This window comes from Hirundo rustica, chromosome 14, assembly GCF_015227805.2.
Source record: "Hirundo rustica isolate bHirRus1 chromosome 14, bHirRus1.pri.v3, whole genome shotgun sequence".
Lineage (NCBI taxonomy): Eukaryota > Metazoa > Chordata > Aves > Passeriformes > Hirundinidae > Hirundo > Hirundo rustica.
In genome coordinates this window covers 853,993-869,055 of record NC_053463.1, presented here as the reverse complement: position 1 = coordinate 869,055, position 15,063 = coordinate 853,993, and the positions used below count along the sequence as shown (strand labels likewise).

The 15,063-nt window shown below is 54.6% G+C and overlaps 1 protein-coding gene across 3 annotated transcripts in view; it reads left to right on the top strand.

Annotated features, from left to right (window-relative positions):
* ARHGAP26 (Rho GTPase activating protein 26) overlaps nucleotides 1–10,837 on the top strand; it is a 103,993-nt gene extending 93,156 nt beyond the window's left edge. Inside the window, exons 21-23 of one of the 3 annotated variants that reach the window (XM_040078075.2) lie at nucleotides 4,217–4,327; nucleotides 6,178–6,269; nucleotides 7,950–10,837. In XM_040078075.2, coding sequence (XP_039934009.1) covers nucleotides 4,217–4,327; nucleotides 6,178–6,269; nucleotides 7,950–8,038 — 292 coding nt within the window. In that variant the 3' untranslated portion in view covers nucleotides 8,039–10,837. Of the gene's footprint in view, nucleotides 1–833; nucleotides 3,097–4,216; nucleotides 4,328–6,177; nucleotides 6,270–7,949 lie in introns of those variants that run through there. The other 2 variants (XM_040078076.2, XM_040078077.2) reach the window with 2 other exon arrangements.
* The last annotated feature ends 4,226 nt before the right edge of the window (nucleotides 10,838–15,063 follow it).

Below are 15,063 nucleotides of genomic sequence, written 5' to 3'. Positions count from 1 at the left end.
CAGAACGGGAATATTGTTGTTTATTCTTGAGGTGATTTCATGAAAGGGCTGGAGTGCATCAGTGGGCTCTGCCCATCCATAGCTGTGAGATGTTCTGTGGCAGAAATAGCCCCGAGTTCCACAAAAATAAACAAGTTGTAAACATGTTTGAAGTGGGACTGATGTCCTCTCAGCCAGGAGAACAAAGCAGCAGAAGTTGTCTGGAGACCGGCTGAGAGGGGCTCTGAGAGCTGCACATGCCTGGGGGGCCTGAGCCGGGTGAGGAGCGCCGGAGGCAGCCTGGGCAGAGGAACAGGAATGAAAGAGACAGCTTAGGAGAAGGGATCACAAAAAAAAAAAAATAGCTCCAGCAAGCAAGAGTTCCTGCTTTTTTTTTCACATGTTTGGGCAGCAAAGTAAACATCTGCATGGGAAAGGCAGTGTGTACGGCCGGCACGGTGAGCAGGGAGGAGGATTTAGCTCCTGAATTCTTTTCCAAGTGCTGTGTTGGCTGGAAGAGTGGGATTGCCAAAGGGACACATGGAGTGGAAGGTGCAGGTGCCCCTGCAGGTGCTGTGGCACCGTGCCCTCCTTGCCCTGCCCGTGCCCAGCAGTGCTCCCTCCCTCGGGATCTCAGCCACTGCTTCCGAGGTGCAGTCGGACCAGCAGGAAGGGCAAGAGCCTCAGGATGCCTTGGGCTACGGACACGTGGAGTTCTCCTGGCTGCTTCTGCTGGGGAAAGGTCCATTCTCACCTTGGAAGACTCTAATTTGAGCCATTTCTTTGTTTCCTGCTTCTGATGGTTTTGGTTCTTAGCAATTTTCTCTGTTTTGTTTCCACTGTGCACCCAACAGGAAGAGCCCCTCGCAAAGCCCTCCAGAGTAAGAAGAAGGAAAAAAATCATCCAGCTGACACTTGCTGTCTGCAGGCAGCAGCCAGAACTTTCCCCCAGCCTCTCACCACCTCTGCTCTTTTTGTGAGAAACAAAGGAAATTGGATCCTACAAGAAAACTGTTTTCCGAAACGCCAGAGACCTCGGGATAGCCCATTCCCTCACGTGCACTGACATCTCCAGCGGGGCAGGACTCGGGTCTGGCAGTCACATAAGCTCAGGAAGGTGACACTCAAGCAGCAGCTTGAAAATAAATACTTGTATTCCATGGGAGGGACATGAACCCTTCATACCCATTACAGCCCAGGGTCTGCAGTGCTGGGGAGCAGCTCTGGTGGGTCCTGAGCTATCCATGGGTTCTTCTTGAGGAAATGTTCTGGAAGGACCTGCAGAGCAGCTCAGTCACTGTAGGACCGTGTTCACCTCCTCTGATGGGCTCGGGGTGCTCTGCACACCCCAATGCACACGCTGCCAATGGTGAATCATTCTCTCCATGGATTTGCTGGGCACAGAGCATTTTCTGTGACACCAAGGATCCAAAGACACCAAAATCCTGCTCCAAATTAGTGATATCTTCTTAGGCAGAGGCTGGCTCGAGGGGTGGCTCTTTCAGGCTTCTTACCCTGATAACTCTGAGAATCCTGCTGGTCGCATTCCCCGCTGTCACGAGCGGAGCGGGCGCGCAGTTGTGGGGCGATGACAGAGCGACTTGAGGAGCAATGGGAGCTGCATTCCTTTGCCATGATTTCATCTCAAAAAGCGCAGTAGCAATTTCCACTCCTGGAGCCCTGTGCCATTGGATTTTCCTTCCTTCGTGCAGTGGAGAGGACCAGGGTAGACATGGTGGCCAAACATGGCAGACCTGGTGGCCAAACCATCACAGGCACACCCAGTGCCATGGCCCAGTGTCCATCCTGTGCTGGCACACCCAGTGCCATGTCACAGTGACCAAACTATCACTGGCACACCCAGTGCCATGTCACAGTGACCAAACTATCACTGGCACACCCAGTGCCATGTCACAGTGACCAAACTATCACTGGCACACCCAGTGCCATGGCACAGTGTCCATCCTGTGCTGGCACACCCAATGCCATGTCACAGTGGCCATCCCATCACTGGCACACCCAGTGCCATGGCACAGTGATAATCCCTTCACTGGCACACCCAGTGCCATGGCACAGTGACCAAACCATCACCGGCATACCCAGTGCCATGTCACAGTGTCCATCCTGTGCTGGCACACCCAGTGCCATGGCACAGTGTCCATCCTGTGCTGGCACACCCAGTGCCATGGCACAGTGTCCATCCCCATGCTGGCACACCCAGTGCCATGGCACAGTGACCAAACCATCACTGGCACACCCAGTGCCATGTCACAGTGTCTATCCCATGCTGGCACACCCAGTGCCATGTCACAGTGTCCATCCTGTGCTGGCACACCCAGTGCCATGGCACAGTGTCCATCCTGTGCTGGCACACCCAGTGCCATGGCACAGTGACCAAACCATCACCGGCATACCCAGTGCCATGTCACAGTGTCTATCCCATGCTGGCACACCCAGTGCCATGTCACAGTGTCCATCCTGTGCTGGCACACCCAGTGCCATGGCACAGTGTCCATCCTGTGCTGGCACACCCAGTGCCATGGCACAGTGACCAAACCATCACCGGCACACCCAGTGCCATGGCCTCTTGCCCCTCGAGCCTGCTGCCCACAGTGGTGGGAGGGCCGGTGGGTGCTGGTGGCCACTCTCAGCAGGACAGGCTCAGCCACATTTTGGTCACCTGCTCATCGCCCCTCCGAGTCCCACGTTGGCCAGGCTCCTCTTGGGGAAGGGAATTGCTAAGCCATCTCTTTGAAAGAACTGATGCTCAGAGGGTTTATTTTGGCAGTTTTGGGGGGGGCTTGGTGACCTTGGTAGCAGTTCATGTTTGGGGGTGGGAATTGATGGAGTATCTGGTGAGTACCAATGGCTGGCAGGTTTGGTAAAGTCTAAGGAAAGCTCATTTGTCAAAAGATGGACAGTTTTGATGATAGAAATGCTAAAAGATTGGTTTTAAATAGTGGTGGCAGAACATTTTGAGGATCTCGTTGATAGCCTGCCTGACAGCATTCCCCGTTTTCCAGCCTCTGGTGAAGTCATGCTGCACTCACTGCTGTATCCCATTTCTCTATCTGTGTAATCTTTTGACATAATAAAGGTGTTGCCTGTAATTTCAGAGGGAATTAATCAGTGTCTGTTGAATCCAGTGACACAGTTTGTGCGAGGAGTCCAGCCAAGAGTTTGGCCTTAAGCAGAAATGGTCCAATTTCCAAGGGGAAAGCATCCGTGCCATAAATATCCCGCCGTGGTGGCTCCAGAGGACACTGGGGAAGGGTAAACGTTGGTCTGAACTCCTGTAGGGGTGAGATTCTCCACATGTTCTGGAGTCACCATTCCCTGAATCCCTTCCCTCTACCCCAGGAGGCCCCAGCTGAAGGATAAGGACACCCTGGGGGTTGTGTCCTGTCCCACCTCATCACAGACCTGTGTGATCAGAGATTCTCTCCCTCTCTCAAGGAAAAAACATAAGTTATGATGCTTTTACAAAACTTCTTGTTTTAACGGAGGCATTTGCAGTGTGGAGAGGGATTACTGGTGTTTTATCAGGGATGGAGTTTCTAATCTGAATTGGATAGGGAATTCCAGTGAGTTGCTAAGCAGAGAAGCAGTAAATGAATCAGAGTCAAACTGGTATTTTAGTACAATAATTGCTTTTTGGTGAACCTTAGAATGACTCAAATCAAACAGTTTGGAAGGACCCAAAAACTCCTGTGTGCAATTACCAGTTCAGTAATTCAGTGGATTCAGCTCCAGTTGACAGCTGTGGCTTCGGGAATCAGCACAAAGGGAAAAAGGGGATGTAAAACACAGAAAACAAAATCAATGACATTTTTATATGCTGAACGTATAAGCACCACAAGTGACAGACAGAGGGGGGTGGAGGCTACTGGCAGGCATTATTAACATCCAGAAATACCGGCAGCTGTTTCTGGGAACCCTGGAAAAGCATGAGGCAGGTAAGTGGCTGTGCTGCCAGCGCAGACCCTCGGCACACAGGGTGCAATGGGTGGGCCAGTGGAGCGGGGGTCAGTTGGAAGATCCAGCTCTTGCTGTCCGGACAAACACAGATCCAGCCTTGAAACACTTCCCAAGGTCTTGGCACTTCATTTCGTAGCTGTGTCTCATGCTGGGAATATTCCCAAGGCGCTCGCTATCATCGGCTGTCGTCTCTGTGTCTCTCGGTTGCTGTTTGTTGCTGTGCTTGCACGTTGATAAGGTCTCTGGTTATGTCTTGCAGCCCTCAGAATCCAAGCCCAACGTCACCCCTCTCACCGTCCTGGCCCATGTTCTCTGCGCCATCAAGTCCTATGCCCACCTCCTCTACGTCCAGCGACTCATCCCCCATCAGGTCTGTTGCACAATTCGCTTGGCTTTTTGTTGCTTTTGCTATTTCTGTTAAATTTCCCCGGTTTCCCCCGCTTCATTTCCCTTTCCCTTGGCATCCTGCTCGAACCCTCCCAACACAGCTGTCTGCACTCAGCAAGAGGGGAGCTTTCAAACCCTCCTGCCCCAGGAAAGCCCCTTGGAACAAGGCTGGAGCCCGCAGCCCCCGGGTGAGGGGAGCAGGAGCTGTGCTCGGTGTCACTGCTGGGCTCAGCTCAGCTCCTGCGTTGGCTTTGCTCTGCTCTAAAACAGGTAAGAAGTGTACTGCAAGGAGTAAAGAGCCTTTGGACAGCTCTGCACCCCTGGTTCTCTGGCCACAGCCTGGTCTGGGGTGCCAGGAGGGTGATGGACACGGGGTAGCACAGGCTGCTCTGTGCCCAGGCTAAAGGTGCTTGGGCATCGCTGGAGCCAGTCGTTCCTGGAAGCTGCAGATGAGCCAGCACAGGATTCCCAGCAGCTCCCGGAGCAGCTGAGCTGTGTGCCAGCCCCGTGGGGTCCCCCTGTGCCCTGGGGTGCCTGGCACAGAGCAGGCACTGCCCGGGGGTCCCGTGCCCTTGGCACCAGCGATGCCATCGTGCCCTGAGCGCAGCAGGAGCCCGAAAACACTTTCTGTTCATCGGACGGTCTCAAGGCTCCGTGTGAACGGTGCCTCCCAGGCAGTGAAGGACCCTCTGGAGCAGGAGGATTGTTTGCCCATGCTGGTTTTTAAGTGTTTGGGAGCTGCTCGTGACAGGCAGCTGGAATTTGGAGAGATCTCCATTTTGGGGCTCTCTTTGCAGCAAAGCCAAAGCCATTCCCAGCACCCGGGTTTGGAGGTTGGTGTGAAGGGAGGCTGCTCTTGCCCTGAAGCGTTGCTGCTTCCCTGGGCTCCTCCAAATCACGGGAACTTTAAGTCCTCAGAAAGATGAAAATTGGTAAAACCACTGATCTGAAATGGTGACACCTTGTTCCCCACCCCAGGAGCTCCTGGGGCACTTCATCACTTCCCTTGGCCGTGTCACAGCTGAGCAGCAGTGCTGGATGTGGCTGGCTGCTGCAGTGCCCGGGGCCAGGCTGGGTTGGCACTGGCACTGTCACCACAGCCTGGCGGTGTCCCAGCTTTCCACCAGCCCTGCTCCACCCCAAAGCTGGGAAGGATGGCTGGGGATTCCAGCTGCAGGGACAGCTCTGTGTGCCTGTGCTGTGCCTGAGGAGCCCTGAGGTCCCTCATTTTCTTCCCTCTGCCAGCAGTTTGCTCCATTCTTGGCTCTCCCTGCAGGGTGGGCACGCTGACTCTTCCAGCAGAATCTAATGGCTGTTAAATCTTTTTTACCTTCACGCACAGGCTCTAAAGAAGTGCAGCGACTTCTTCACAGACCTGCTTGGCTTTCTGTTTTGAAATAACCTTCCAAAAGCGCTAATCCTTCTTTGTGAAATTCTCCTTGTGGTTGCAGCCGCACTTGGATGGGTTTGGCAGCACGGGGCCGGTGGCAGCGGGTCACTGCCAGCACCTGCTGCCACCTTTGCTCCGTGCCAGCCTCTGGTCAGTGATGGCCCCTCAGATACAGAGCATTCCAGCTCCAGCCTAGAGCCTGCAGCTGTCCTGGGGACCCCTGGGCTTGGGCAGCAGTGTGGGCTCCATCCAGTGCCAGCTGGGCTCAGGCTGGGATTGTCTCTGTGGTGAAACGCTGCTCACCCCGAGAGCCTTCAGCCTCTGCTGCCTCTCTCCCTGCCGTCCCTGGGCAGCGTGGCTCGGCAGAGCAGCAGCCCCCATCGGTGCCGGGGCAGCGTGCAGGGCTGTGGGGGCTCTGTGCCCACACGTGGCCTCTCTTCCAGCTCCCCGCTGCGCAAGGCCCGCGCGCTCTACGCCTGCAAGGCCGAGCACGACTCGGAGCTCTCCTTCACGGCCGGCACCGTCTTCGACAACGGTGAGTGCTGGGGCTGCGCTCGGGGCACGGCCCCGCCGTGCTCGCAGCCCGTCCCACGGGGAGCTGCGCCCTGCTGGGACCCCGCAGAGCCCTGCCCTGGCTTTGAGGGAGGCCCAGGGGAGCCCTGCCTGCCCCCGTGTTTGCCGTTCCCAGAGGCCTTCTGCGAAGGGGAGATTAGGTTCCGGGTATCGGCACCAGAAATACTCTGGGCGGTGTTGCTGTAGTGTTTTGTGCAGGAGATGGGAAAGCCACCTGTGCTTTTTTTCCCCTTGGGTGTGAGTGCTGGAGCAGGTGGGCTTTGCTCGCTCAGAGACCAGGCTAATGAACACGGGTTTGGGAGAGTTTGTGCCCTGTGGAGCTGAGCAGCTCTGGCTTAGTTATAATCCCAGTGTAAAGACAGGAGTTTTTACTACTTTCCAAGTCATTCTTGGCTTTGAAATGCTAACCATTGTCATTTGGGAAGCTGCTACCACAGGCACTGGTTTTGCCCTGGGATATAGAGGCGAATACAGCAGAAAGGGGAGGAGGACGAATGCCTGTGAATTAAAGACAATCCTTCTCCGAAGCAGCTCCATAGGCATCTAATAAACATGGTCTCCCCTCTGAGGGCCCGTGGGAATCAGAGCAGCTAGGAGGGGAACAAGTTTGAATTAAATACGTTATGTTTGCTGATAAAAATCAATGGATTATTCAAGGGAAAAAGTACACAGTGTGTTCCAGTCACTCAGCAGCGCGGCCAGGGCTCACGTTGGCTGGAGGACGTGAGGTGGAACCAGCCTGGCTTGGTGGGAGTCTTGCTGTGATCAAGGGGCTTTTCAAACCCCAGCGAAGGCAAAGGATCTTGGCAATGCTTGGAGCCAGGTTCTGGTTTGACTTTGAGCTTCTGCGGGGCTGCGTGTGGCTGAGCAGCAGCTCGGTCCAGCTGGGGTTTGAGGCTGCTGCTGCCCACAGGGAGCAACACCCACGGAGTTCAGCTGGTTCCTCTGCAGCTGACCCCAGACACGGAGTGAGGGACCCCAGAGCTGCAGAGCCACGGGAGCCCAGGGAGCTCCAGGAGCTCTGGAACACTGGCTTCCCACCATTATGGTGGGAGGGGGGTATTCCTCTGCCTGCAGGCGTAACCCTGGCCTGGCTCCTGCAAAATCAGCAAATTTTTGGGAGCTGATTGAATAAAGAAAGGCTTTTGAGGACTGATCAGGTTTCTGGTTGCACACAGTCAGGTTGCAGGGGTTGCCTTCCCACTGGGATTGTTCCCTAATGCAATTTCCCTCCCAGCCTGGGCCCAGGCCAAGCCGGGATGTGCAGAGTTACCATGGGATGGAGTTAACCACATTCTCTTCAACTTCCAAGAGATCTTAGCTCAAATCCGGAAGAAATTTTGAGCCCCCGTTTTTGTCCCAAATACTTCACTTCCCTCAGGCCAGCAGCCCCAGGGAGTATTTGGAGCCTGCAGCTCCCTCGGTCCTGCAGTGGGATCCACTTGGTGAAGGAAAGGCCAGGGAGTCCCACGGGGAGCAGGCAGGGACAGAGCACTTCAGCCGCCTTGCCGTGTTCACAGAATCATGGAATGCTTCGGGTCAGAAGGGTCCTGGAAGATCATGTTCAACTCTATTAGTTAGTTTTGTTTCTTTAAAATAACACAAACTAAAGGTCTCACCTGCCCTTCCCCTGTCTCTGCAGTTCACCCATCCCAGGAGCCCGGCTGGCTGGAAGGGACCCTCAACGGCAAGACAGGACTGATCCCCGAGAACTACGTCGAGTTCCTATAACTGTGGGGTGCACAGTGCCGCTGCTGAGCATTCCATGGTATCCATGGGGAGTCCTGCAGGCCCCTGTGCCCTTTGCCACTGTGTGACCGGGCTGAGGACAGCCCCGTGCCCGCTGATGGATGTTTGTGTGGATCCGACGTCGCCTCTCCTCCCGCGGCGCCACGGCGCAACGTTCCCGGGCACGTGGAGAGACTCCCCCAGCCCCGAGGTGGGCGTGCTTCAAGCCCACATCCCAGCCACGGCAAACCAGCCGAGGGACAGCCGAGTGCTCCCAGGGGCCAAGCTGAGGGTTCCCTGCAGGGGACGTTCCCCAGCTGTGCAGGGCGTCGGGGAGCCCAGGGTCCCACCGAGGAGGAGCCCTGTGCTCCCAGAGCCTTCCCTGTGCTTCCCTGAGTGCTCTTGGTGCTGCCAGGGAGCATCCCGAGTTCTGGGGGCAGCCCTGGGTGTGCCCCCTCTGCAGCGCCGGCTCTTGCGGGCGAGAGCGAGCCCCGGCTGGGCTCTGCAGGGCTCAGCGCTGGCAGGCGCCTGCTCGGTGGAGAGAGGATGTTTTGGACCAAACCTCTCAAATTCTCCTGTTTCATTTCCAGGATTTTGATTCCCTGGGGTAACCCTCAGTCTGTGCCAGGGGAGCAGCCCATGCTGCCTGCCCGCTGCAGCCCCAGACAAACCCCACTCCTGTTGTTTGGCTGTTTGGTACCTCCCCTTCCCAAATCCCACTGTACAGACACATCCGTGCTCCTGCAGTGCCCAGGCCGCTGATGTGCCCTGCTGGGGCTGCCTCTGCCTCTCTCCAGTGTTGTTTTTCAGGCCTCCCCTTGCTTGCAGCCTCCTCCGTGCCAAGTCTGTGCAGTGCTGGTTGTGCCAGGTGAATTATTTCCATCCTTGCGGGGCATTTGCTGTTGCTGTGGCCAAGGTGGGGCTGTGGAGAGCCAGGGACGAAACCTCGGCTGCACCAGCCCGGCTCCTGCCTCCATGGACATGCCTCGAGGGCGAGGGTGCAAACCCCTCATCATTCCGGGCCCTTCTGAAGGGCCAGGGTGGGAGAAGAAGCCCTGTTTTACTCCAGAGCCGGGATTTTGAGAGCTGGAATCATATTTTATAAAAAGAAAGTCTCAAAAGAAGACCCAGCCCGCGGCGCTGGGGATGGATGTCGTGGCTTTTTGTAACAGTTTTAAAGACTCTGAGTGACTGAATTGCTCTGTGTGTCACTTTTTATTTTTGAAAGGATTAATGTATAAATAGAGTATCTTAAAATATTATGAGGAAAAGATCTATATTTGATATTTTTAGAAGAGCTGTAAGGAGAGAAGCAAAGGACATCTGAAGCTGGTCACCGAGAGGCTCCAAAGCCCCCGACCCCCAGCCTGGAGCTGCTGCTTCCTTCACCCTGTGGTGTCACTTAGAGAGGAGGGAGCTGAAATTTCAGCCCTCTTCACGTTTTTGTCCACAGTAATTAAACTTCCTGGGCTTTTGTCTTGGGGAAAAAAAGAGGAAAAAGGCGATCATTTTTTTGCTGCTTTCCAGGGTGGGTGGCACAGCCCATTCCCATGGGATCACACCCTCTCTGTAACAGTCTGACCCCTTGGGGAACACTCTGGGCCCTTGACGTGGTTTGGGCAGAGGTGAAGTCCCCAAACTGCCTCGTGGTCTCTGCTCTGAGGTGCTGGACGAAGGGAGCGAGAGGTTTGTAGCGATAAAATCTGGTGTTTCCCGAGCACGTTGCTGGTTCATCTCCATCCTTGGATTTCATAGCCAACTTTAGTGCTATTTCTTGGCTTTCCTGAAGGCAAGGATGAGGCCAGGCTTTATCCAGCCCTGGCATCAGATGGGGCTGGGCTGTATCCAGCCTTGGCTTAGGATGAGGCCAGGCTTTATCCAGCCCCGGCTTTGCTCCGTGGCTGTGCTGGGACCGCGGGGCTGTGAGCCCCTCCCTGAGGGTGGGAGAGGAATGGGGAGAGCTGATAGAAAGGATTTTAAAAACCCCTTAATATTTCATCTGTCAGCACTATTTGTGTTTGTAACTGTCGTGTCCCCTCCTGCCTTCCCGGGATGCTGCCGGAGCAGAGCGAGTGCTGGGGATGAATGGGAATTGCAAACCTGCCAAGAGCCCTCCAGAAGGCATTATCTGGGGACAGGGTATTTAGGGACCTGCTTAGCAATGCCGTGTGAGCACCAGCACTGCGCTGCTCCCGCCGTGTCCCTACAAAACCTTTCCGTGCAGGGTCCCCCCTCGGCTCCTTGGACACTCCGGTTACCCTGAGAGCGGAGTAAATTCCTTTTCAGAGGAACTTGGGAGCTGTTGGATGTGCTACCTAGAGAGTTTCTGGGAACAAAAGTCCCACGCAGATGTATTTACAAGATGTGTCCTGGAGGAAAGGAAATCAAACCGAGGCAGAAGTTATTGCTCTTACAGGAGAGCCAATGGAGTAGTTTTTTTTAAATTAAAATTTTCCAAAAAGAAAAAACTTGTCTGGAACACTTACTAAATGTTCCCATTTTGGGCCAGCTTTAATACTGTAGTAAACATTGGTTTATTCCAAGAGAAATTAAAGATAGGAAATATTTTTTTTTTTAAACCAGCCTGACACAGCATTTGATGCTTAATATTGAAGTCATCAGTCAAAATAAAACAAAAGCTGGGTGGTGATGCTGCTGGTGGGCAGAGCCTCTCCCACGGCTCCTGGCCGGTCACTGTGGGCGTTAAACAAAAAAAAAGAGATGGTGCAAGGATGTCTGTGGGAGCTGACATCAGAAAGTCTCTTGGTGCAGCCCTGCCGTATTTCACATCGATGACCAATGTTCCACAAGTGCGCCCTGAGTTTGGTCTGGGTTTGGTGGCAGTTGGATTAATTGGGGTGGGCTGGGATTGGTGTTGGGCTGGGTTTGGTGTTGGGTTGGATTTAGTGTTAGGCTGGGATTGGTGTTGGGCTGGGATTGGTGTTGGGTTTGGGTTTGGTGTTGGGTTGGGTTTGGTGTTAGGCTGGGATCGGTGTTGGGTTTGGAGTTGGGCTGGGTTTGGTGTTTGGTTGGGTTGGGTTTGATGTTGGGTTGGGATCGAGTTTGGGCTGGGGTTGGGTCAGGTCGTGGTCGGATTGCTTGGGTGGGGTTCGGTGTTGGATTGGGTTGGATTTGGTTTGCAGTTGGACTGGGGTTGGTTTGGATGCTTGAGGCCATTCCCTGTTGTCCTGTCACTGTCCTGTTGCCTGGAGAAGAGGCCGAAGCTCTCCTGAGGTTCGTGGACAGCAGGGATGGATCAGGGGTAGCTGTAGGGAGAAGTCACCACAGCCAGAGCTGGGGATGTGTGAGCAAGTGCGTGGTGGTTTAAAACTCCTCACGAACCAGAAACCTCAAAGCAATTATACTTCGTACACTTGGGCGAATTCAGATCTTTAGCTTTTGGGAAATAACGATTAAAAGCAAAGGTTTTTTAAGAAATAGCCGTTTACAGCTCTGTTCTCTGGGTGCACAGCTGATTGTTTGCAGACGGGCTCAGCTGGTAATTTAGCACGATGCTGACAGCTCACGAGGTAGCACCTACCTATTACTTATTGTAAATCCTCCCTTCTGCTAATGAAGCTTATTCTGCTTCTAAACCTCAGACAAAAGGGTCTAGAAAATCACACCTGGGCTCTAAACTCACTGACGCACGCAGGAAGGGGAGAAAGTCTGCAGCAGCCGGGTGTCCCGGAGACCAGCCGGCTTGGATTAGGTGGGGATGGCAGAGCCGGGTCTGGAGCTGGGAGTGTGGGGGAGTTGGAACAATCCCATCTCCACAGGGAGATTTCTGTGTCCCTGCTGTGTCCCCATCTCTGGGAGCCCCCCACAGCCCCTGCTCCCCCAGGCCTGCCCTGCCCCAGGATCCAGCAATCAGATAATTCAGCATCTGCAGATGGCTCAGAGCTTTTGTTCGCAGCCCCCTGTGAGTGAAGAGCAGAGCAGGAGGGACAGGTGATGGGAGAGGCTCCGGGGATGAGCCCCAGAAGGGCTGGAATGTGGCTGGTAGTGAAGGTACCACTGGGGTGAGCATCTCCCTGGCACAGGGGGCTGGAAAAGGGCTTAAATCCCACCCATTCCCACCCCGGCCATGGCAGGGACACCTCCCACTGTCCCAGGCTGCTCCAGCCCCAGTGTCCAACCTGGCCTTGGGCACTGCCAGGGATCCAGGAGCAGCCACAGCTGCTCTGGGCACCCTGTGCCAGGGCTGCCCACCCTCTCAGGGAAGGATTTGTTCCCAATATCCCATCCAGCCCTGGCTCAGTCAGTGGGAAGCCATTCCCTTGTCCTGGCACCCCTGTCCAAGCCCCTCTCCATGATCACACAAATGTGAGTGCCCATTTCCAGCCCATGGCACCGTCAGCAAGGAGCTTTTCCCAAGGCTGTCCCAGAGATCCTGGAGATGTTTTGCTCCTTTTTAAAGCTTTTTCATTTTGCCGCAGCCATTATCTATCATAAATATTTCTGAGCTGGGGAGATGCACCTGCTGCTTCTGCCCCTGTTTGACTGCTGGCTATTTTTTGCCAAGTTTGGGGTTGGCTGGGCTTTTTGTTCAGCCACTGGCGTTGTTTTTGTGCGGTTTTTGTTCAGTTTTGTCTCCCTGTGTGGTACCTGGAGGCTGCAGGGGCCGCCCCGCAGCCCGAGCAGAGCCAATGGCTCGGCTCCATCCCCATCGCGCCGCTGTTTATTATTTATTTCCCCAGCAACGGGGATATATTTAGCCCGACAGCTTTGAGCTGTTTCAGCCCCATTATGCTCAGCAAATCCAGCAGCAGCGGGGAGCGAGCGGCGGCCGAGGGGCAGCAGCAGCAGCCGGAGCCCCCCGGGGGACCCCCGACCCCAGGGGCTGCAGGAGGGGAGGCTGTGACAGCCGCATCCCCCGGGTCCCTTGGACTTGCCAAGGGCTGGGCTGGGCTGGGCTGGGCTGGGTTTTTTGAAATTATTTTTAGTAATTGCAGTGTTGGAGCCTCGCAGGCCAGGGCTGCGTTTGTTTGGGGTAGGAGCACGTGCGGCTCGGCCGCAGCCCAGCTGGAGGAACTCTGCCTGCGAGCCAAAAAGGGTAAAAAGGGAAAGGGCAGGAGAGAAATGAGGAATTAAAAATGCTGGTGTTTAACTCTGGAGTTGTTCTTGCAGGAGCCCGGAGAGGGGAGGGTGGCGGGGTGGCAGGGCCAGTCCCGTGTCACTGCCTGTCCCCATTTCCCCTCCCAGCTCCTCAGGGGTGCAGCTCCCCGTGCCCAGGCTCTGCAGGGAATTTCCCCTCCGTGCTCCTCCATCCCCGAGCCCCCTGCCTGGCCCTGGGCACACCAGGTCACTCTTCTCAACAGGAAGTGTCACCTCCTGCATCAGGAGCACAATTAGTGCCCACACCTGATGCTGCCTCAGCTGTTTTGCCCCAACCTTTTTATGTGGTTTGATCTCAAATCAACAGATCCCATAATTAGAAGGATTCCACTTGGTATTTTTTTAACCCAAGGTTCCCTGTTGTGACCTCAGGGAATATCCTTAATTATGCTCTGGAGCTGTGCCAGGCCTGTGATGGGTGGGATAAGGCTATTTACTGCCACCCCTCCTCCAGGTTGATTTTATCAGCTGATCCATGGGCTCAGGCACTGGACATCAGTGAACTCCCTTCTGATGCTTCCTCTCCGTTCAATCTTTACAGTTTTTCATTTTGAAATGTCCACGTACTAGACGTATTTATGTAATATATTTTCAGGTTCACCAATAATTGAAGTTATTGGTAACCCTGGTAAGGAAATGCACTGAACTTGCTGGACCCTGGCAGGAGCTTGGCAAGAGCATGGAGAGAATCTGGGAGCCCCTTTGGGACAACCAGCAACACACAGCCAAGGAGGCTTTTATTCTGTAAAAGCCCAGAATCTGTGCCCAGAGCTCGACAGGAGCCCACGCTGCAGAGGGGACATGGCCAGGGACAAACCAGCCCCTGGGGACCATCCCGGGGGCAAACACCAACTGCACAGCTCAAATCTGAAAGGTCAGAACTGTAAAAATGGCATTTAGTGGCATCTTTTCCTAACCAGTCTGAAATGCCATCGTTTTACTGGGATAATGTGAACACAACAGCAATCATGGATCGCAGTCACATGCTGGGCTTCACCCGAATTTCTTGGAAGCTGAGGATAGAGCCCAAGGAGGCAAATTAACAGCAAACCGAGGTGGCAGGTGAGGGAGGGCAGCAGCCCGTGTCCCAGCCCACCCCAGGGCCATGGAGCACGGCAGGGTGCAGAGGGAAGAGGCAGAAATCCTGCCAGGAAGCAGATCCTGGGCCACAGATAGCTTCTGACATCAATGCCTTTGTAAATGGAATGGGACAAAGGGGATTTTGGGAGGAATGTGACCACACTGAGGGCTTGATGCACTTTGCATGAGCTGGAGCCCGTGGGCCACTGAGCAGTTCTTTATCTGAGTGTCTGATGGCTCTCCTTAAAGCATCTTTCCAGAACTGTTGCCCGAATAAACGTGGTTATCATAAATCCCATTCCTGTCTTGCCTCTGACCCCATCATGCTTGGGAATTACCGAAGGGAAATTTATGTAAGCTTTGTTTTAATTGCAAACAATTCAAAGAAATCATTCCCTGCTGGGAACTCGGCCTTTTCTGCTGCAGTTAAATGAGACTTTATTACAGCACGCCTGGCTCTGTGGCGCGGGGGGAAAGGCTGAGCTGTGCTGGGGGAAAACCGCGGCGGTTTCGGTCACTGAGGGCTGGAAACACCGAAAACTCCAACGGCCACATGGCAGGGAAGGAGCTCCATGGCAGCATCTTGTTCCAGGGCTGAGACCTTGTGAACACGAGTGCAGCACCTTCACACCAGAGCCAGGCTCCCTTCAGCACTGCTGATTTTCCAAGCCCTTCTCCCCTTTTCCTGGGTTCGGTTCTGTCTCTGCTCAGGGCCCCAGGGCAGCTCAGCCCCCACCCACCACCCGTCCCCAAGCCACACCTGGGGAGCCCCGAGGCTTTTCTGGACATTTTATTTCCATCACTAATGTCTGGCAGCTGGCACCTGCGTG